This window comes from Lepisma saccharinum, chromosome 16 (genome assembly GCF_977018435.1).
Source record: "Lepisma saccharinum chromosome 16, izLepSacc3.1, whole genome shotgun sequence".
Classification (NCBI taxonomy): Eukaryota; Metazoa; Arthropoda; class Insecta; order Zygentoma; family Lepismatidae; genus Lepisma; species Lepisma saccharinum.
In genome coordinates, this window is record NC_139244.1 from 8,222,417 (window position 1) to 8,246,981 (window position 24,565).

The 24,565-nt window shown below is 38.9% G+C and overlaps 1 protein-coding gene across 1 annotated transcript in view; it reads right to left on the reverse strand.

The window, feature by feature from the left end:
- The window catches only part of LOC146000239 (luciferin 4-monooxygenase), a 51,353-nt gene that overhangs the window by 10,224 nt on the left and 16,564 nt on the right, over positions 1-24,565 (reverse strand). Inside the window, exons 2-4 of the mRNA XM_083137661.1 lie at positions 9,058-9,197; positions 6,701-6,908; positions 5,404-5,710 (exon numbers count right to left, since the gene is read on the reverse strand). Coding sequence (XP_082993787.1) covers positions 5,404-5,710; positions 6,701-6,908; positions 9,058-9,168 — 626 coding nt within the window. The 5' untranslated portion in view covers positions 9,169-9,197. The remainder of the gene's footprint in view (positions 1-5,403; positions 5,711-6,700; positions 6,909-9,057; positions 9,198-24,565) is intronic.

Consider the following 24,565-nt stretch of genomic DNA (forward strand, 5'->3'; position numbering starts at 1 on the left):
GGCAGCAGATTTTGTAGCGAGTTTGGGACTCATGATTGGCCCATTACTTAGTATGAAATGATCAGTAGCCACTGTTTTCCAGGCATATCTTCAGCTGCACCCTTTCTTTGATTTTACAACACATCGTAATAAAGTAACTTTGCGATATAACAGAACTAGAAAATGTATTTGAATATTGTACTTGCCCCAATGGAAGTTTTATAATGGAAAATGTGAATTTCTACTTTCTAGGTTTTTAGTCGAAATGCATCTACCGTACTACAAAAATCTAGGGGGGCTATAGGGGGTGGCTGAAGCCAGTTTTTTTGAGGGGGGGGCTTCAGCCCCCCTGTAGCACCGTCCCTGGATATTTTTCATGGCATTGCTTGTCCCGTCCCTCTCGTCAGGAAGAATTTCTTCTCACTCAACTGCATATTGGACACAACCATCTAACCCATGCTCACTTGATGCAAGGGCTGGACCCTCCAATGTGTAGTGTTTAATGTCATTTTAAGTATTTGGCATATTCTTATATAAGCATAAAATCGAAATTAGTTAATTTACTTACGTAAAGTGAGTATAAAGTTGTTGTAGACGACGTTTCGGTGACAGCTGCCCCCTTCTTCAGGTCATGAAGTCGGCTATTACGTGCATACGTAAAGCTTAGTCATTTAGAAAGGATCAAGGTATATGTGTGGACAGGTTGAATGTTAGGATGACTAATGACTAAAACATGGTAAAACTGCTATAAAAACTGTTAATTGTAAGTAACTGTAAGTAAATTAACTATCTACAACTTTATACTCACTTTACGTAAGTAAATTAACTAATTTTGATTTTATGCTTATATATGATAGTGAGTAAGTCGTACGGAACCAAAAAATGAATTTGGCATATTCTTGTTGAATGTGCCAATTTTGCTTTGCTCAGACAGATTTTTAATCTTGCCAACTGTTTGTCCTTGTTGGGAGATGACCAAGGATGTATTTGGGGGGTCCAGAATCCCCCCCTTTATTAATTAAATAAAGAAATAATAAAATAACTGAAATTAAGTAATGAAAATATACTTGTTCTTTAATCAAGCGTTATTTACTGTATTTCTGCAAAACTTATTGGAAGGCAAGAATTATATTGTGATCATACTACTTTGAATGACAGTACCAAAGAAGATTTATGCAAGATTTATTACTACTAACATAACATTCATAAAATATCACCAGGAACTTTACTTTTCATCCACTGACTCTAACATCCTATTTTATATTCAATAAATATTCAATTCTTTGTCTATTTGACATTAATTTCCTTGCCAGGGCATTATTTTTTCACAAGGTTTGCTGACCTTAACTATACACAGTGGCGCAGGAACGGGGGGGGGGGGGGGGTACAGGGGTACATTGTAACCCCCTAAATTTTTGAAGGGGGTACTGTACCCCCTAAATCCGTAAATCGAGTTGTACTCCCTGTACCCCCCTTGGTAATTTGACAACAGACGCAAGGTGCTACTGTTAAAAGAACCTATTTTTAGTTCGCCCAATAAAAAAGTGTATATTGTTTATAACTTATAAACATTATCTTCCTTACCACAGAAATTCAAACCATTCTACTACATTGTGGTTGCTACTAGTTAGTTCATTGACCTAAGTTCTTGGAAGCTTCTTTAAGGAGAAAAAAATTGTTTAAAATGTGTGTGGAACGATGGAATCAGATTTGCTCTCAGAAAATCAGGCTGCAGACGAATGCTCCTTTGCGTAAGGGGGGGGGGTACACTTTTCTAAAGAAATGGTCACGTCGATTCGAAGATAAGATACAAATCTTCATCACAAGAGTATATGATTGTTCCCATTTTCTTTGGAATATTTAAAATGGAATTTTCCAAAACGAAATAATTACACGAACGAGACGAGACATGACAGACCAACTCGGGGGCAGTGGTAGCGTCGTCGCCTTGTAATCAAGGGGTCCCGGGTTCGACACCCGGCGGAGGCACAAGTGCTTCGGATCCCACTTTAAACTGTAGGTCCAGTCCCGATTAGCCTTAATGTGCATAAAGTGGACTTTAAAACACCAACTCAACTCAACAACAACCCAACTCGGGGGTACAATGTACTCCTGTTCCTCACCCATATTTTTCATAACTTTGTAAGAGGATGTTCGGAAACCTATACTTAAATATTAAGTTATTTCTTTTTGAAAATAGAGTCCCGAATATCCTATCTGAGCATGAAGTAAATCTAGAACAAGTTTTAACAACTTCAGAGTGGAAACCGAAACAATAATAAAGACAAACAAGAACGAGAAGGACCTCACCACACAGGAAATGAGTTGAGGCTGTGACAATTCTCGACTCATCGCAAAACCATATCATTCCTAGGTGAAATGACACTTTCCCTAAACATTTAAATAGAGTGCAATTTGCAATTTTATCAGAGGGGAGGGGGGGTAGTTTTACCTATGTATTAAGTATACTTATAATTGGACATTAATTGCTTAGAATCTAATTTTGATATCGAATGCAACACAAACACAATGTCATTTTAAGTTAAACTCTAAAGTCAAACTACGTATAAGGAAATTAAATTAGTCAGATGAATGAACGAGATAGGTGAGACTCACTGCAGGTTCTATTGGTAGATTTTGGATTGGATTCACAAGGCCTTTGAGTGATGTTTGATTAATTTATTTGATTTATTTTACTTCACGTTTCTGCCACTTTTGGCTAATCGCGAAGATGAGGATGAGTGAGGATATTATGAAATTGATGGACACTCACAAATAACACCCATGCCCAGGCAGGCCGGGATTCGAACCTGGGACCTTTGGCGTCATAGCGAACGATGCTAACCCCTCCGCCACGGAGGCCGGCGAGGTGGGAATGTCTTTTGGATTTTCTTTGTAGATGCGAAAATCTTTAACTGTGACGCACACATGCTTTTGCTCATATTAAAGTTTACCTTTTCACATAAACGAGAAATTGACATGTCATCCAAAAACACACACATCCACCTGCATTAAATACCATTACATACGAAAAGAAACCTTAGCCGGCTCTTCATATTGTCCACCAACGATTGAAAAGGAAAAAACCTTTTGAACGTATGGCTTTCCTTGCTTTCTCTGAGATCTGAAGGATTTCGGTTTTGTATATGTATTGATAGTACTTTCATTGCTTGAAGAGTGTCATTAGCTACAGCTAATAATATAACAAATATATGCTATATCAAGTGTATCACAAATATTTCAAAGTTAGACTTCTTACGAGTTGATCAGGAACCATCTCAAGTCAGTTTTTCTTTTCTTTTTTAATACAACGCCCTAGAAGTCTGAGAAAATACCAAATACATGGCTTCTAAAAGACATTGGATGTGGTACACATCTGCCATAAATTGTTTAAAGATATTTTTATGTGTAGCTATGGGACATTAATATTAGAATGAACTGAACTGAAGTGAAACTTTATAAATATGATATATTCAATAATGTGGTTTCTGTATCCAGCGGGTGAGAGGTGATTATTCCTGGTTGGGGTGGCTCAAGATCCTCCTCACCCCCTTTAATCTCAACCTGCATTAAAATGAATAGATGTGTCTAGGTTTGCAATTTTCACATTTCGAGGGCCTCCCCGATGGCGCCTTGTAATCAAGGGGTCCCGAGGTCGATACCCGGTGGAGGCACATAGTGGTTCGGATCCCACTTTAAATTGTAGGCCAGTCCAGATTAGCCATACTGTGGATAAAAGTGGACTTAAAACACCAAATCAATCAATCAATCAATTTCACATTTCGAACTCCTGATTTTCCGTTCCGTTAAATTCAAATAAGCTCGGAACGAGGTCCACAGTTTTATATGTTTCAGAATTGTTATCTGGTTTTAAAATTTGTTCTTTAAAAAAAACAAAAAAAAACATGAATTCTAAAAACAAAGAAAAATATTTATGCAAATTTTGCATTAAACAACAGGACATTTGTGTATGCTGTTTTAAAATAAAATATTTATCATGGCTTCACATTATATCTAGGTACCAAGGTCATATTTAGGGAGGTCCAGGGAGTCTGGACCCCCCCCCCCCCGAACGACTTACCAAGTAGTAATGGTAAATAATCAAAATATAATTGTTTAGCATTTGTTATATAATTGATGGTTATTTCCGCTGAACTTATTTGGTTCATACGGCTTTGAGGGTTCTAAAGATTTATGCACGCTACTAATGATAATATCCGTAACATATTAATAAGGACCTTCACTTTTCTCTAATTTGATCTAACTCCTATTTTGTTATTCAATAAATATTCAATTCCTTTTCTATTTGACATTAAATTCCTTGCCAGGGCAATTGTTTTTATGCAAATCTTGGCGATCTTAACTACACGTAAGCTAGATAATGAATACATGCTGTTATATTTCTATTCTTTTACTATATTTTACCTGTTCATGTAATAATAACAATACAATATTAATTAATTTACATATTTAATTAATATTTTAATTTAATTAAATATAATTATTTTAATTCTTATTATAATTATTATTGCGACACTTGGTTGGACCCCAGAAATGTATGTCTAGATACGTGCCTGCCAGTATATATATGGGAGGCTGAATTTTGTGAATTTTTTACCCCCCCCAAATGAAAAACGTTCCTGCGCCACTGACTATACATAAGCTAGATAAAGAATACATGCTGATATATCACTACTCTTCTACCATCCTTTTACCTATTCATGTAATAAAAATATAATATTAATAAATTTGAATATTTTAATTAATACTATTTTAATTAATTTAATATAATAATTATTTTTGTTTAAATATTATTATTATCAATATTATTTTGATTCACTTGGTTCGGACACCCCCCTTCCCGAAACATATTTCTCTGGAGATGTTTAATAAAATATTTTTAGCTTTTTGCGAAAAGCTGGACTCTTCCACTGTCTGTGAGGAAGCTTTTATAGTTTACTCTTGCTTTTCACGTTTTGTGTTTGTCTTGTGCAGGTCCTCTTACAACCTTGCACTTTTAACTTCTCTCAAGGGGATTCTTACACCCCATATTTTAACCTCTTTGTAATTTATTTTTAGATAAGGGGATATTTCCCTGTAAACATTGAATGGCCATATGTTCCGACTTACTAAACAATTTTAATTCAATCAATCAACAAATAAAATTTCATGAAATGAGCACTGTCTGTCATAACCTGAACAATTGCAAAGAATTTTTAAACCTTCAAATATTGGCATCAGAATCTGTAGGATTATTTAACAGCATCCTCCTTGGTATTGGTTCCAATGATATCAGCTAGCTCTGCTATCAACATGAACTTCTCAAGTGTTTTATATAATGCTTAATGTAAATCATATTTTTTTATTTCTGTAGGAGCAGTAATGATGTACTAAATTTATCTAAAATTATCAAACACAACTTACTTTATATGTGTCAATGCACAAATTATATTTTTGTCTGTAAGCATCACTCCCTTGGGGAGCCCAGTTGTTCCGCTGGAGCACATAATTAGTGAAACATGGTCAACGGGATTTATCTTTGGTAAAGCTATCACTTCTCCAGAATATCGAAGGAACTCAGAAAATGGAGTAAACTTTGGGTCCTCGCCAAAAACAACAATTTCTTTAACATAATCTAGTCCTTGAATAGCTTCAGCCATGGTATTGGCTGTACTTGCAGAGCAAAACACGATTTTAGGTGTTGATATGGAAAGTGTATGTCGAAGTTCACCTGAGGAGAGAAGAAACATGTACTGTATTATACAGACAACCACAATATTGCAGTCTTACAGAAACCAGTGCCCAGGAGTTTTGTAAGGAGTTTCTAAGTATTTCATTATTTTACATTACTTTTCTGCCCCTTTTGGCTAATTGTGTGATAAGAGTGAGTGATGATTATGCGAAACTGGTGATGGTTGAACTTGGGTGGCAAGTTCAAAAGTCGACCACTTTAAGTGCTTGGTCACTGAGCTGGTGGACGTGATTGTAAAGAGTATGAACTGCAGATTTAGTCACAATTAGCCTACCTGAGCTTACAGTGAACTTAACAAACTTGATTATACTTTAACTTTTCTGAAGACATTTCATTGATTGATTGAAACCAGGCTGGAAGTTGATATCCATCCCCTTTGACTTCGGCCCGTATTCCTAAAAGAACAACATGAAAGGCAAGAAAAGATGGCAAAATGAGGACTGACTATTAAAAAAAAATTATATGTGACCCCCCCTCCCATCCTTTCTAAAACCCTCGGCATGCCACTGAATACGAGATACTTACATGAGAGGTCACACAACATATACTTTGTGACTAAAATTACCCCCTAACTTTGCAAAGATTCTTGATTGAAGTGGGTAAAAGACAAGACATGAACATTAGTATGAGTTTCAGTATTAATAGTTTTAGGTCTGAAAAAAAATTCATAAGAACAGTTCTAGCAAATATCTGCTCATCTGGTACATCAAGTACCTCCTCAAGAATTAAGATAATAATTTATAATTATTATAAGTTTACAACAACATAAATTTTAATGCAAATACTTTACTTGAAAAGAAATTCTAAATCTAATCACTTCTATTTCAAAGGAATATCCATGTGAAAACTCAGTATGGTAAGTCTCACTCAGAGTTAAGGCTAGAGTTTTATGAACATGCAAAATAAATTGAAATTGTGAATTACACCCTTATATTTCATCAACACAAAATAGGAAGGAAAGATACGAACGTGCTGTATATGTGAAGTTTAAAGGTGCACAAGCAGCCCCTACATATAGAGCTCCTAAAACTGGAAGACAGAAGTCTAAACTATTCTCGCTACATATGGATACAGCATCATTTACTCCTATGCCTCTGGATTGCAATGCTTTAGCCACACTCATGCTAGATTTTAGGATATAATTGTATGTTCTTTCTTCTTGTGTCACACTATCAACCTGCAATAGATATTTTGAAAGTAGTAAATAAGCAAGATCATGCAATTGCAAGAAAGTGAACACAAATTTGGATCTGAGTGTTAAAACTACTAGCCTCCATGGTGAAGTCAGTGTAACATGCTTGAGAGGCAACGATCACACGATCGACCCTGGTGAGGTATGGATTGTGTTCTTCCTATCATCAAGTCATCCACATCATTGCGATTAGCCCAAAAGTTAGAAAAGTGATGTAAAATTACAAAAAAAAAATAGAAAAAGATTTTATAACCATTAATTAAAATAGACAACCATTTTAGAATAACCTAGATTCATGCTTAAATTCAATAGCCTTGGATTATTTTTAAGTATACACAATTTACAATTTAAGTCTCCTATCTTAAAATTCAGCAAACCATTTTCTACATATTAACTTTTGAACTTCATCTACAAATAGGGGAAGTTGGGGTGGGGGGTAGCAGGGTGGAACGGGGTATCCCCCCAATTTCCACTCTATGCTGCTGCAGCCTAGCAGAAGCGTCATGAAATGAAGTGTTTACTCCCTGCCCATCAGAGGAGAAAGTGGCATCGGTGTTACAGAAGGAATGTGGCACGTGTGAATCTTTGTTCTGTTTTCTCCCTGTTTTCAAAGCGAGTTGCAATATCAGCATCAAAAAATCTCAAGGTAAGCACAACAGTAACATAAAGACAGTATAAGTTCTAATTATAGTTTGACAGTAGCATATACATGGCATGTTTTAGTGACTATAGTGTGTAATCCTTCGCGGCCAGTTTTCACTGACGTCATGTGCGGTTCTTATATGTGTATCGGGGCGGAACAGGGTAGGGGCAGAACAGGGTAGTACCCCATTCATTCATCAGAGGTGACAACACAAAAAGGGAAGAGATTGAGCGCTAGTTCATCAGCGGACGCCGCATTTTTTTATTATGATGAATGGTATTCCCAGTCCAAGAAGGGATGGATTGCATGTGTGCAGTGTAACAAGTGGTCACATAACATGTGTGCAGGTGCTGATAGTGACAACGAATATGTGTATGTATGTGAGTTATGCCAGCCTTAAATCTGAGTACCCCATTGTGCCCGGTGTGTTCAAGTGAAATCCAAAAAAAACACTACTTTCGAAAAAAAAAGTCTAGATATTTAGGTTTGAACAAATATACCACAACTACTGATATTTTTGGTAACCAAGACATAAAATAATATATTCCATTCAGTTTCAGTATTCTCTCGTCATTATAAGTGCCCTTATATTGCCTTTTATGTTACCTCGTTCTGCCCCGACTTCCCCTACATGTTGAGTGTTAACACTTTAGTAATATAGCAGAATTTTTGTGTGACTTTCACCAAATACACATGTAATATTGTTACATTGAATTAATTGTAAATGATGTGAGGGCCAGTGCCTACCTCTCGACTGCTGGCATCCAGTTATAGCACGACATGTGGTCAGCACGACGAACACCCATACAATGTCGGAGGTTTCCATGATTAGTTTATGCTACTTATTCATAGCTCTCCAAATTCCTTATGATGGTGGGTGACCACTGATCCCATAAGACCAAAATCTCAGAAGAAAAGTTTTACGCTTCTCTCAGGAGACTTGATCCTGCATGCATCCTGTAACCGGAGCCCAAAGCTTTCACCTTAGATCACTTGGCCACGGTGTAGGACCATGTAGGCTAATATTGAGCATTAAAATTAATTCAAGGAAGATGACTACTGAAAATCTTTCTCTATGTACAGTGGACTCTTTTGAATTCGAACTTGGATAATTCGAAGTATTCGGTAATTCAAACAGCAATCTTTTCCCCTAGAAATCATCTTTAATGACGTATGTTTCAGTTAATTCCATTTATTTTCGTGTCCCCTTGGAGTTCGAATTAAGAAGATTCACAAAAATGTTTTCAAAAGAATTAAGTTCTAAACAACACAATGTGTTCAAATTTAAGAACATGAACATAATGCATGCTTTAAATATATTTTTGTTCCTCATTAATTCATCACATTTTAAAACATAATGATATCACTTAATGTGAAGAAGAATCTCCTTACTTTATCCACTCGTGAAGCTCAAGAGCACAGAATTTATTAAAACTCATTTACATCTATGCAGAGAAATAAAATATAAATAAAGTTACATTAGAGACATACCTGAGCCACACTAGCACCATACTTAGTCATATTTTCTACGAGGAACTTAGCCAATGATACATCTGGTATTGGAATTTGTGGTGGACCCTCCACAACGTAAATCGTCGACATGGTGAATCTTTTATATATTGCTTTGTGTTCTAAGAGCAAAGAAAAATTATAATAAAGACAAAATCTATCAAGAAACACTTCACTTGGTGACATGTTGTCACTACATAATATGCATTTGTTTTAATAAACTGCTTCTTAAACTTAGGAGATAAGAACAAAACAAACTTACAGGCCTTTCTCAAAAGAAAATTCATACCTTGTTATTATTACACTAACCATGCTTTTTTTTCTTTATCGATATTTGAGCGATTAAGATAACAACTTCACCCCATAATCAAGCGGTACTAAACTCGACCCCATGGCACAACAGCCATCTAAGGGCCAGGGCCTGCCAGAGCGGCCTTTTCATTGAGTGACGCGTGGTCAGCGCATCGAGTCCCAATACCGCTGTTTTATGGCTCTCGAGACCGAAGCCCGCTATTTATTTTCAAAGTAGCTTTCCAATTGTCTTCACGACGCTGTGTCAAAGCAGGAATCGAACCCTGGACCACTCACAACAAAGGTGGGAGCGCTAACATTTGGCTTCGCAGAAACTTTCGTTTTTTTTCTTTGTGCAGACGAAAAACATGTGTAAAACAAGCGATTTATTTATTTATTTGGTTTATTTGCGTCGCTTTCTGTCACTTTTGGCTAATCACGACGATGAGAATGAACGGCGATAAGCTGGAATTAATGAAGGGACCAGAGGCGTCTCGTGAACGCATGCGGTGCATGCTGCGCATGCGTCAATTGTGGGGAAAAGGACAGCTTGCTCTGCGACGACATTCATGAGCATTTCTACATTCTAATTTCTTCATATAGGAGAAGTATTTATTTTACACGAGAGCGCTGAACTAAGCTTATATTACATTTCTTGGATCTGAAGTGACGCATGCATCAATTGTGGGAAAAGAATTATGACTTTCTTTCACTTCAGATCAAAGAAATGTAATATAAGCTTAGTTAACCGCTCTCGTGTAAAATAAATACTTCTCCAATATGAAGAAATTAGAATGTAGAAATGCTCATGAATGTCGTCGCAGAGCAAGCTGTCCCACAATTGACGCATGCGCAGCATACACCGCGTGCGTTCACGAGACCCCTCTGGAAGAGACAAACATATATGGCCGGGACACAGCACAAAACCCCACAGAGGATTATATTAACTGGTGTCTGAGACGCTAGAGTGGGCATGTATACCGAATCTGTGCGCTTGAGCCTCGTTATATAGCCCTCAACAAAGCAGTCCAAGGCGTACTACGTGGAGTGCCTTCAGCGAAGGCAAGCCGACCTCGGTGGCGGAGTGGTTATCACAGCGTGCTACGATACCACGGATCTCGGGTTTGAATCCAGGCCTAGGCGCAGGTGTTCTTTAGTGTCTCTCCATCAATTTAATCATATAATCATCATCGCGATTAGCTAAAAGTAGCAGAAATGAGAAGTAAATAAACGAAATCAATGAATCAATTCAGCGAAGGTAATCTTACACTCCAAGTAATTTGCTGATGTGATGACGTGAAGAAAATTTGCTGGAGGCTAAAATTCCAGTTTTGTGCTGGAATCCTGGTGTACTGAATTTACAAACAGGAACACAAAACAAAAGAAAAAAAAGATTAAATAGACGTCGGGACGAGCTGATCATTCGCCCAATTCACTTGTCCACAAAACGCACAGTCTTCCTTGTTAGGAGAACAAGGGAAAAAAAAAAGAATGCGCAAAAGATCCATTGAACTTCTAATGAGCTTGCTTAGTACTGAAAAAAACAACAACTCCAAAGCGATATCTACAACCATAAACGGATCTAGATTTTCTTTTCTTGGGGAGGCACCAATTTCCTTTAGGTCCATCTCAACACTATTCCTCCATCTTCGTCTTGGCCGTCCTACAGGTCTCTTACCATCATGTTTCCCAACAAGAATCCTGTAATATCTTCTTTCCTTTCCCATCCATGACACATGGCCTCCACCTAAGTCTTCTTGATTTAATGGTAAGATGTACTCTCTCTGTCCCATAATTGTTGTCCGGTACACCTTTGTTGGTTGTCTCATAATATTTGCCCGATATTCAAACTGTGACATTGGTGTATACAGAAGAAGAACATGAAACACGGAAATGAGTCATACAACTTTATTACTCAAGGATCAGTACAAATTGTGCTTTCCATCTGCCTCTTCGTCTGTCATTCCTGTACTACCATTTTGGCATAGCGGACTATAATTATGGGACAGAGGGAGTAACAAAGGAAGGCTTCGCTTTAGGTCTAATGTGTGGCAGATAAACTAATCGGACCTGGGTCTTACAAATGGTTACGAACCACTGAATAATATAGCTCCATCTATAGATGATAGCATTAGTAGATTCTTGTAAAATAGAAGCAGTTCTTTCTAAGGGTTAAGTTGGATAATTAATTTCCCCAGGCGAAACTGCCACAAACATGGTGGGAAATATTTGACTGTCGCTTTATGACCACCATTAACGCCACTGCTTTGTGACCAACAAGCCTCGGATTCGATTTCTGGTACCGGACTTATTTAAGTGTGTAGTGCGTCTAGTTCCGATTCATGTATTTGTGCCAAACTTTATTTTCTTCTTTTGTTATCTGGAAGCAGATTGGTGGAACTTATTTTGTTCGCTGTAATATAATGGTATCTAAACTTTATATAATGCTTAGTCATCCTTTTTAGGAGGCACGTACCCCTTCTGCTAAATCTGCCAATGTCTACAACTATATTATGTCTGGAATCTGTGGAGCAAGGCCCCGCATAACGGAAGAGAAGGGGAGAAAGCGAGTCGGCGGAGCAAGCAGTGCGCCGCTGAAAATGGCTGGTAGCTGCACTCACTTCCCTCACACGAATTCATTGGACGAGCCCTCTCGAGTCCTATTTGTGCACAGACTTCTTCTCGTTCGCTCGCTCCAAAGATTCCCGGGAGAGTGTGTAACAAAATACGTTCAATGAAACTTGACGGCCAAAAAGATAATTGTTCGCTCTTCCCACGAGGGAAGCTCGTTAGTCCGCCACTGAATATGCTAATTAAGAGCTGACAAAGTTCGGGACAAATCAACCAAATCATTTATCTTATTATTCCTTACATGAGAGCTGGTTACGTAACATGTTTTTAATGCAGGAGAGTTCACTTGTTTTACGTAAGATAAAGCTTCACGCGGCAGGTTTTGTGCATTAATCCACGTACAAACAGCGCTCAGCATCTCCCGTGCCGGTATTCCTCAACTGCCGAGATGTTCATATTACATACAGTGAGAAACTGCCGTATTTTACAGCAGAATCGTCACACCCTGTTTTTTGTTTTTTCAGTCCAAAAATCGGTTTATAACCTCTCTTCGCGTAATCGTCGCGTCAGATAGCGAAACCAATGATATCGGCACATAATCTTCGGACACAGAAGATTACATTTTATAAGTCCATTGGTGTAATATTTCGACGATGCGGACCGAGCATAACCGAAGGGGCCCCGAGCCTCCCATAAGACGTCACGCGCTCGTGCATGATCGGCAATTTTCGGATGGCGCTACCTTATATATTAAGTTACCTTGGATGTGGGCTACTCAATGTTAACGTATATTCACGCGTATTCCGTGCATCCTAATCTTATATCAAAGACAGTGTTTTGGGTATGGTTAATGTTCCGATTGCTTACCAAATATTTACATACAAATGACGGAGGACCACGTTTTTCGTTTCACTTAAATATCTGGTATTTGGACTGATAAGACGGTTCAATCGCTCGAATGCGGACATGTTTCACGCCGTCGTTTAGTGATTGCAAATAAAATAACACACTGACATTTCACTGGATATATTGTTCTACAACACAAAAACACAAACTACACGAACACGTACATAATGTGATCCCACATTTTGCATAATTGCAACAAGAATGTTTGTTTTGGGGAGTATTACGGAACTTCCAAAATGCACACCGGTGCCCGGCCAGATCCGGATCCGGTTGGTTCCGGATCCTGACATTTTTCGGATCCAGAATTTTCAGATCCGGATCCAGTACTTTCGGACCCGGATCCGTTTTGCCATCCCACATGCGCTTCTTTGGAAAGTAAGAATGTGTTTATAACATATTGTTACCTGCTAATATACATATATATATATATATATATATATATATATATATATACACAGTGAGTCACATAATTATTCGGACACACAGTAAATTTCTAACGTTTAAGAGCGGGAAGGGAGTGAAATCTGTGTACAGCGCTGAAGTTGATTTTCGTTTAAAAAATGTCATGTTTAGCACAAAATTGGACGATAAAAAGTTAAAAAACGAACATCAGCAACAATATAACGAAGGATGAATCCCTACCGTTGCAAAAATAGTGCCACAAAATTAATCGGACACAGAAAATGTTAACGTAAGTTTGCGATACAGTGACAATTTCGATTTACGGATTGATTGATTGATTTGATTTGATTTAGTTTATTTTACTTCGCGTTTTGTGCCTCTTGGCTAATTTGCGAAGATGGGGATGAGTGATGAAATTGATGAATGGACATTCACAAACAACCAAGCCCGACCGGGATTCGAACCCGGGGCGGATTGATTGATGTATGTATACTCTGTTCATATATATTAACTCTGGTGGTTTCCTGTAGGTTTCTATAGCAATTACGATCGCGTTTTGTTTAACAAAGTTGTGATTTAAGAACATTTTCTATGTAGAAATGGGGCGAAGAGGAAAGGAAAGTTCATGTGAACAACGTCAGTTAGTGATATCGCACCACGCTAAGGGTAAAACTTACCATGCAATTGCCTCAATGTTGAAAATGAAAAAAAGTACAGTTGCAGATGTTATTAAGCGATTTAAAGATGAAGACAGGATCGAGTCCCACGGTCATACAGGGAGACCAAGAATTTTTTCCCCCAGAGAAGAGAGAGTAATCGTGAGGAAAATTAAAAAACAAAAAACATGAGTGCTCCAATGGTGTGTGCTGAGGTAACTGAGGAGTGTGGAAAGCATAGTCATCCTGAAACTATACGAAGAGTGCTCAGAAGGGCAAACTATCATGGCCGTGTAGCTAGGAGAAAGCCATTTGTAAGTAAGCTAAACAGGACAAAAAGACTAGTGTTCGCAAAGGAACACTTAGGAAAGGATCAGACATGGTGGAATCGGGTAATTTTCACTGACGAGAGTAAATTCAATATTTGTGAGTCAGATGGGAGGGTAACAGTGTGGCGTAAACCAAATGAGGAGCTCTGAGGGAAAAATTTGCAAGCAACAGTGAAGCACGGGGGTGGTCACGTAATGATTTGGGACTGCATGTCGGCCCAAGGCGTTGGTAAATTAGCTTTCATCGAACAGACAATGGACAGGTACCGTTACCTTGACATTCTGAAGTCAAATCTAAAGACTAGTGCTGAAATGATGAGCATTCTTTGTAACTTTATGTTTTATCAAGATAATGATCTGAAGCACACTTCCCGCGTAGTACAAGAATGGTTATTGTATGTACAACTACCCAAAAGTGCTCCATCCTCCACCGCAGTCTCCAGACTTGAACGTCATTGAGCACCTCTGGTGTAAGTTGGAAAAAGAAGTGAGGAAAACACCTATAACCTCGAAGGCAGACCTCAAGGAGAGACTTCAACATGAATGGGCCAACATATCGGCAGTGTACACCAGAAAATTGGTAGAAAGTATGCCAAATCGTTTATCCGAGGTGTTAAAAATGAAAGGGATGCCTACCAGATACTGACATTTCTGTTCGTTGCTTTTCAAGCGTATTTTCCTGTTTCTCCTTCCGTGTGTCCGAATAATTTTGTTTAACCCACAAAAAATGATTGTTTTGTTTAATGAAAATATTTTACTAATATATTATATTAAACATAATTGAAGATAATTAACAGTGTGCTCATATTGTGTTTCGTTTGTTAAATAAATATTAAACATTTATCATCGTATTATATCACGACTACGTCAGTAAATATTCAGAAATCTTATCTGTCCGAATAATTATGTGACTCACCGTATATAGTGTGTGTGCGCGCGTGCGCGATTTGTAATTAATTAATACATTTACAAGGGAGGTCTAAGTCTCCCCCTCCGATTTCCATGAAACTTGGCAGGTGTATAGAGCCCCTCCCCCCCTCAAATGTCAAGATGAGGAGAAATTGAAGTGGGGATCTGACCGCGAAACCACGTAAATATGACATAGGAAGAAACAGGGGGTATAGGGCCTCTCTATACACCTGCCAAATTTCATGGAAATCGGAGGGGGACACAGGAGTCAGATGATCCCCACGTCAATTTGTCCTCATCTTGATATTTGAGGCGGGTTTTGACCCTAAAACAGTTTTTTAGCCGAAACAAAAAACACGTATTTCTTCCTTCGGGCCCCTCTATACACCTGCCACGTTTCATGGAAATCGGAGGGGAACACAGGGGTCAGTTCCCCACGTCAATTTGTCCTCATCTTGACATTTGAGGGGATTTTGCCCACTAGAACAGATTTCTAGCCGAAACAAAAAAACACTTATTTCTTCATTTGGGCCCGTTTATACACACACCTGCCAAGTTTCATGGAAATCGGAGGGGGACACAAGAGTCAGATCTCCACTTCAATTTGTCCTCATCTTGACATTTGAGTGGGTTTTGCCCCGTAAAACAGTTTTTTAGCTGAAACAAAAAAACACGTATTTCTTCCATTGGGCCCCACTATGCACCTGCCAAGTTTCATGGAAATCGGAAGGGGACACTTAGATAACCTCCCTTCTTAGTCTTACACTTTGTAATTATATAACACTGCATATATTATAATGTTTTATTTTAATTTGTAGAACTGTAACTGTAGAACAATTGTATAATTTTTGTATAACATTTCTATCTTGTTATATGTGTTAAAGGTTTGTAACGTTTTCATATCCGATATCACAAACGCTACATAATTGGAAAATTTCACGTTAAATATTAGTTTAATTTTCCGCCATCAGAGGTCGTTTGCCCTCGATAGCTCAATGACCAGTGCTGCCTCTTGCGGCAGACTTGGTACAAGCGCAGAGGTCGTAAAACACCTCGGCAGTGCTTCAACGACTTTCGTACCGACGGGAACCAGAAGGTCAACCCTTTTTGCACAACATATCCAGCGAGAGACGTGCCCACCGAGCTGCCTTAACGGAAGGAAGTTTCCTCGTTTGCCTTTTTGTGGAATGGGCCAGTATCATAGAGGACAAGGGCATAAATAGGGCAGCCGCGTTACAAGGACTTTGAGGCCAAATTATATTTGGCGTAGGTACGTAAACTCTCTCTGCTGTGATAATGAACTTAACATCTTTGTGCTGAAGTTCCACGTCGCATTCCTTTTAATCATGCATAAGCATTGCGCGTAAAACTTTGTTGCACTCTGGTTTCCCCCCCTTTTTCCCCTTGTTGTGTGCCGCCTTTTTGGGCGCCTTGAAAGCTTTTAAGTGAACTAACGAAAGATACATATACGTTAAAATTAGTGGGAACAGAAACAATTAATTGTTGCTTGGTATTCAAAAAAAAAAAAAAAAAAAACTATTTTTTTTGTCGCTAAAGATTCTGGTTTTCGTAATTGATTCCTAACAAGTGAACCTTTTGTGCAGCGAACGAGTATTGCAGTTTTTGTCAATCTTGTGATCGTTCCTTAGCTTGGAATTTGGTGATTTGAGTTGGCAGTGAAAAAGGGCGTCGAGTTGAAGTCCTCGTCCACAAAGGCAAAATTTACGAACCTCTATATTTCCCCCTTATTAATTGATTCGGGACGTTTGTTCCATTTGTACCTTCCCACCTTTTCCACGGTAGCATTAAGAATCAGGAGAATTAGAATAATATTGTTTAAATGGGAAACTTGTTAAATGGAAAAGTAAATCAGCGTGATGCGAAAGAAAACTTGCTTGTGTTAAATGCATGAATTGTAACCTATCGTTAATTGTTAAATCTTTATGTTTGAATGGGTCGAGGAAGATCTCAATATACGAACTGAATACGTATTGTTAATGGAGTGAATGGTTGAAGTCAGCTAAGTTTATACACGCAGGACGTGTTCTTGTAATTTAGACGTGGACGCACGTCTCTTGTAAAATTGGTATTTGACTTATCCCGATCCTGTTGATATTGGGCTATTTTTACATATTGATTGTTGTTTATGAAATATACGAAATTTGTGCAATGCAACACGCTGTTAATGATTGAACATAGTAAATTGTAAATTTACCTTATTTAAAATCCATTGCGCACCAACGAATAAAAACGCGCGTTAGATACGCGTCACGTGATAACCATAGACAGATATCAAAGATACTGCTGGGTAGTATCGTATTTACGTGAGTGCAAGACTAAACAACAAGGGTGGATGATATAGCAATTGGGAGTGTTAATGAATTCAACGGAGAAGGCACAGAGTGCTATTCGTTGACGGACCCTTTATTTTTGCATGTGCATTATATACATATATATATATAGGGTGTACATTTAATACAGGGCTTTGTCTCGCGCTTCTCGTCGACGTGGCTTGTAGACTCCTGCATTGTCGTGCGAGAAGGGCGACACAAAAATAGTATTTGTGATATGTAGTGTGGTTATTTACTTTAACTTTGAAGTTACGATCGCCGCACAACCGCTTCCTCATAAACATCTGGCGCGATCGTGGCTTAACCCCACTATACCATTACAAATTTTGGTATCAGAGCATCGTTACTTTTGATCCGTTGTAGTAACATTACTATTGTTATCATATAACCTCCCAAAAAATTTTTCCCCCCTTTTGTCCCCCCCCCAACTTTTGAAGAAATTGATTTTTTTTGCAATTCACCTTTTTTTTTTCAGCATATTTACTGCTTTTGCAATAATTTTTTTTGTGAAAATTGAATTTTTACTGAAGTTTATATATTCTCGAGACATCAAAATTTTTCTCTTTTGTTGGTAATCCCTTTTAATTTACGACCCCTCCTTTTCATCAAATTGTTTTTTTTTTCCTTTTCCGTTTAATATTATAGAGGATATCCGCATAATGGCCCCCCCTGAGGACTGTAAAGTTCTCGACGCTGGTTGTCAGACGGCGTTGTCCTTCCCTGTCGTGCCACCTTCGGGGGGTACTACCCCTTCTGTACCGTCGGCCCCACCGGTTCCGCCCTTGCAAGTTCATCCCTTTCCCCAACCCTTTTACAGATTACCCGAGTTGCCAACTCGTCCTACATTTGTTTTGCCAAACCGACCATTATTGACATCATCCCCCCCCATGGCATCTTCACCTTCCCCTTCCTTCCCTGTTCCGCAGCCTTCCTGTTCCTTCGTGCCTTCCCAATCTCTAGATAATATAAAAATGAAAAACCTTAACAGAGCAATTGATGATCTGCCGATTTGTGACGGCATGGATCCGCCGAACCTGTTTCTTTTTATGGTCGCCTTACAGCGTCTCATTGGTTACGGACATTTTCCCCTTGAGTGGGTATTACATAACGCCCTTCGTCGAACCACCGGTTTTCTAGAGAATACTTGGTTGGAAGCCTTATCTAAATCTATGTCGTGGGAAACTCTTAAGTCTACAATTTGGAACTGTCTTGTCCCCACTCATCAGTACCTTTTACTGGTTAATCAGTATGTCACCCGCCTTCAGCGGTTCAATGAAAAATTACATCCTTTCGTTTGCGATATAATCACCTCGGCTTCCGCCTTAGCGCTGTCTTGGGATGAAAATACCTTGTTACAAACCATCCTTCTTCACCTCAATCATGTTTCATTGGGGTGTCTCCTTTTTCGAGGCCACCCTCAGTCCCTTGCAGAACTTACTCAGCATGCAAAGGAAATTTTTTCACTTGAAATTAGTAAAATGGATCATTGGAACACGTCAGTTAACTTAACGTCACACGTTTCCCATACCCCACAGGGCACTGTTTCTCGGGATACCTCCCCCCCCTTCTGCACGTATTGTCGTCGGAGGGGTCATCAGATTTCTACATGTCGTCGTCGCCACCCTAATTCTTCACATTCTGGGGGTCACGATCAGCAAGCGCGTTCGTCATAGTTATCCCACTATCAAAACTATTTGACCATTTGGGTTAATTTCTATAGCACCACAACTTCAGTCCTCTCCAGCCACATGTTAAAGGACTTTCATTCTTAATTATGCTTAGTCTATTACGTTTATTTTTGTACCTTCCTTGTAAGGGTTACTGGATATAAGTGTATCTATATATATATATATATGTATATACCCTTGGTTCGTAATATTGTTGACTTATATATATATCTATGTGTCTTGTATAACCTTGATATTGAATTGAGAGTGTTAATATTTGTTGTGTGTATTTTTTATATGAGAGAAACTCATGCTCTCTTGAATGAAATTGTTTTCTTTGCTATGACCTATGGTAATTCCAAATTCTCCGTACTGTTGTAATAATGCTATCTCCTTGTTCCCTTCAGTAGTAACCTTCTCCTCATCTTTCCTATTTCTTCCTTCTTCTTTCATTCTTTATCTCGATTTTGATTGCGTTCCCTTTTTCTTTCTATGTTTTTTTTGCTCGACGAGGATACGTGTGTGCTACCTGAACCTATTAATGGAACCGCCAACCTTCTACATCGTCATGGTTACGAGCTTTTCCTTCCATCTTCAAGTGTACGGATTACCTTGGCTACGGCAAAAGAGGCAATGTGTGCTGTTACTACACAATTTTGTCGTGAAGAGTGTTACATCTAGGTGTTCGACCGGGAGGCGAACACGGTGTAAGGTGCCTTTTGTCGTCGACATGCGTCTTATCATGTTTAATATGCTTATATGCATCATTATGAACCTTTGAGTGACTATTTTCAAAATTGGTAACCTAAAAATTTTAGGCCTGTGAATTTTGAGTGTGGATCAATTAAGTGGGATTAGATCCTTCCTGAAAGAACTTGGTATTAATTGCAACAGTTTTTATATGTTGTTCAGGTTATTTAGTGTATATATGTTTGTTTCTTTTTGGATTTTGGAGTGTGATTTTTTTTTGGGAGTCTGGGGGAATTTGTAACGTTTTCATATCCGATATCACAAACGCTACATAATTGGAAAATTTCACGTTAAATATTAGTTTAATTTTCCGCCATCAGAGGTCGTTTGCCCTCGATAGCTCAATGACCAGTGCTGCCTCTTGCGGCAGACTTGGTACAAGCGCAGAGGTCGTAAAACACCTCGGCAGTGCTTCAACGACTTTCGTACCGACGGGAACCAGAAGGTCAACCCTTTTTGCACAACATATCCAGCGAGAGACGTGCCCACCGAGCTGCCTTAACGGAAGGAAGTTTCCTCGTTTGCCTTTTTGTGGAATGGGCCAGTATCATAGAGGACAAGGGCATAAATAGGGCAGCCGCGTTACAAGGACTTTGAGGCCAAATTATATTTGGCGTAGGTACGTAAACTCTCTCTGCTGTGATAATGAACTTAACATCTTTGTGCTGAAGTTCCACGTCGCATTCCTTTTAATCATGCATAAGCATTGCGCGTAAAACTTTGTTGCACTCTGGTTTCCCCCCCTTTTTCCCCTTGTTGTGTGCCGCCTTTTTGGGCGCCTTGAAAGCTTTTAAGTGAACTAACGAAAGATACATATACGTTAAAATTAGTGGGAACAGAAACAATTAATTGTTGCTTGGTATTCAAAAAAAAAAAAAAAAAAACTATTTTTTTTGTCGCTAAAGATTCTGGTTTTCGTAATTGATTCCTAACAAGTGAACCTTTTGTGCAGCGAACGAGTATTGCAGTTTTTGTCAATCTTGTGATCGTTCCTTAGCTTGGAATTTGGTGATTTGAGTTGGCAGTGAAAAAGGGCGTCGAGTTGAAGTCCTCGTCCACAAAGGCAAAATTTACGAACCTCTATATTTCCCCCTTATTAATTGATTCGGGACGTTTGTTCCATTTGTACCTTCCCACCTTTTCCACGGTAGCATTAAGAATCAGGAGAATTAGAATAATATTGTTTAAATGGGAAACTTGTTAAATGGAAAAGTAAATCAGCGTGATGCGAAAGAAAACTTGCTTGTGTTAAATGCATGAATTGTAACCTATCGTTAATTGTTAAATCTTTATGTTTGAATGGGTCGAGGAAGATCTCAATATACGAACTGAATACGTATTGTTAATGGAGTGAATGGTTGAAGTCAGCTAAGTTTATACACGCAGGACGTGTTCTTGTAATTTAGACGTGGACGCACGTCTCTTGTAAAATTGGTATTTGACTTATCCCGATCCTGTTGATATTGGGCTATTTTTACATATTGATTGTTGTTTATGAAATATACGAAATTTGTGCAATGCAACACGCTGTTAATGATTGAACATAGTAAATTGTAAATTTACCTTATTTAAAATCCATTGCGCACCAACGAATAAAAACGCGCGTTAGATACGCGTCACGTGATAACCATAGACAGATATCAAAGATACTGCTGGGTAGTATCGTATTTACGTGAGTGCAAGACTAAACAACAAGGGTGGATGATATAGCAATTGGGAGTGTTAATGAATTCAACGGAGAAGGCACAGAGTGCTATTCGTTGACGGACCCTTTATTTTTGCATGTGCATTATATACATATATATATATAGGGTGTACATTTAATACAGGGCTTTGTCTCGCGCTTCTCGTCGACGTGGCTTGTAGACTCCTGCATTGTCGTGCGAGAAGGGCGACACAAAAATAGTATTTGTGATATGTAGTGTGGTTATTTACTTTAACTTTGAAGTTACGATCGCCGCACAACCGCTTCCTCATAAACATCTGGCGCGATCGTGGCTTAACCCCACTATACCATTACAGGTTTCATCCTGGAATGGAATGTCTCACATTTATGTGTGTTTTCATTTCCAATACATTCGAATGAATACATATACGTTTCAATGGCATTTACAAAATCACCTCTGACATTTTATGTTAAACAAGTAACATTATTTTTGTGCACGAGTGTGTTAGCCGATGAGTAGCAAAGTATTTTAGGAACAACACTTGAAAAAAATTCTTGTAGGACTAACTAATGAAAAATTTCTTTGTAATCGAAGATCATAATACCTTTTAAGGTGTGGTAATATTATAATGGGATTGAGATACGAAACTCTCGGATCCGGATCCGAATGGATCCGGATTTTTCGGATCCGGATCCGTTTGGCCATCCCTAGTGCCCACATGGCACCTTCACTCCGAGTGTTTAACGTTCCATCAGCTGGCCAGCACAATGTTGCCAACCGGCAGAATTAGTGTCTAACCTTAGTTGCAACAGACAGTTTATCTATATTCCTTTTCCAGAATGTCTGGAGCAATAGAACGCGAACGCGTCCTACGCGCACGTTGCGGTGTGTGCCTCGTCCAATGAACGCGCGGAGGGGAGGGGTCGCGCGGGAGGGGGCGACTCGACTGGTCATTCGCGGTCCAGTAGTTCTGTGGGAATTCTGCATTCAGGAGAGCGCCGCATAGTCTGGCCCCGCCCACAAGCTTTCGCCTCTGCGCGTCGCTACTCCAGACATTCCGGAAAAGGAATATAGTAATAAATTATTTTTAATACTGGTAATATCGTCACTTTTTTTAAAAATAATAATAAATCTGAACGGTGCAGCTTCTTTTGAAAAAAAAAATTGCATAAAATCTGGGACGATTATGGGGTGAAATACAGTATTTGCAAACTGGAATTCTGATTTAAGAATGTCGTACTGTACAAGCAAGACGTTAGCGGGAAAGACAGCAATGGCGTCCGCACGGGGTGGCAGTTGACCCTCCTAATACTCTCACTTAGAAATGTAGTGTAGAGAAATCTTATTAACGTTATTAAACAATATTATTCTCTTTAAAAGTGAAGTATTTTAGAGCCGACGAATTGGACTATCTCACTTCGTTCTCCAGCAAATTACTTATTATTAAGACTTAAGCAGGCGCGGCTCGTGCATTATTTACCCGGGGGTTCACTGAAGTCATGTGACATATATTCAGTTTCCGCAAAATAGACTTCCTTCGCCTAACAAAAGGATGGGGGGAGGGCTTAAAAGATTTGTCCAGAATGTTTTGTATCTGGGAGTATAAGGTTTTGTAGTAGGGGTGTGCGAATAAATTTAGGGCTGAAACTACAATAAATTGTGCCTTTATGAAAAAAGTTGAGTTTTGTTGGAATGTCATGGACGTCCTCAATTAGGGGCAAGTAATATATTTTTTCCCAGGAGGAGCAAAAAACACTCCTTCAGTCTGAAGTTACTGCAACGCTTTTATAATAATTACCAAAAATTACTGTGACTGAAATTAAATTATATGCGTGTAATATATAATTTTTGGTTGACATTCAATTTCCATGGGGGCGGCCCCCTTTTCCCTTCCGGACGTCCATGCCGACTAATCAGAACTGGTCCTACATTTATTAAAGGGAAATGGCAACTAATGGCATGTGCATACTAGAAATCGAACCTGAGACCCTTTCATTGATACGCGACAGCTTTGTTCAAATTTGGGGCTGGTCGACCAGCACACGCTTTTTTTCAGTGGACAGGGAAGTTTATTTACGTTAATTATGTGCATTTCTATCGGTCATTTCTTACCTGCGCGGACAGCAACGCCTACACTGCATCAAATGACATAACCTAGGTAAAGTTCATCCCTCGCTTCACTCGCAGCATCACTTAATACTTTCCAACAAGTATCCAAGCACTTCAAAAACTAACAAACTTGAGACGATTGACACCGAGCGACAACGAGTCACGTCTTCGCGCCATTCTTTCTCTTTCGCGAACCCGAAGTGTTTCCACCTTTAAGGGAAAACCTCTGAATGCATGCACGAGCTATTTTGGTAATGTATCTCCTTCATTTTAATTCATCGCATCTAATTCCAGCTTTTATTTGTTTCCACTCATCCATCTCTGCTACAATCTTGCATTTATTCCAAGAAGTTCGGTGCAAAAATTATACAATAGAAGATTGAATATGTAACGTGTGCGCTTCAAACTTGAACCCCACACAGCAACACTGGAAGGGAGGAAGCAGCGAGAACGGAGCCTTGTCCCGCGGCTTCTCGAGAGAACGAACTGCACATGACCGTTGGGTGGAGACATAGGTTCTGCAATATCCTGTTCCATGTATTTTGTCCTATTCCCTCCTCGAGCTTCTGCTCCCGCACGAAGCTTTCACAATGGCACGAGCTGTCCTGTGGGGGTTCAACTGAGGGTCTGTATCAGAGCGGCCGATTCGCGGTTTCTTCTTCTCAGCAAAAGAGTTCGCCGTATTACGGACACAAATACATGACTTATTGTGTAGAATTTTTAGCGAAATAATGTGAAAATGTAGACATTGTTTATTGTTCATTCTCGAGGTGATTATCGTATATTACTGGGGGTTCACTGATCCTGTGCGCTATAGGGCCAACCGCGCCTGGACTTAAGTATTTTATTTGTAAGCTTAGTTGTGTTACACCTATGTGGTCG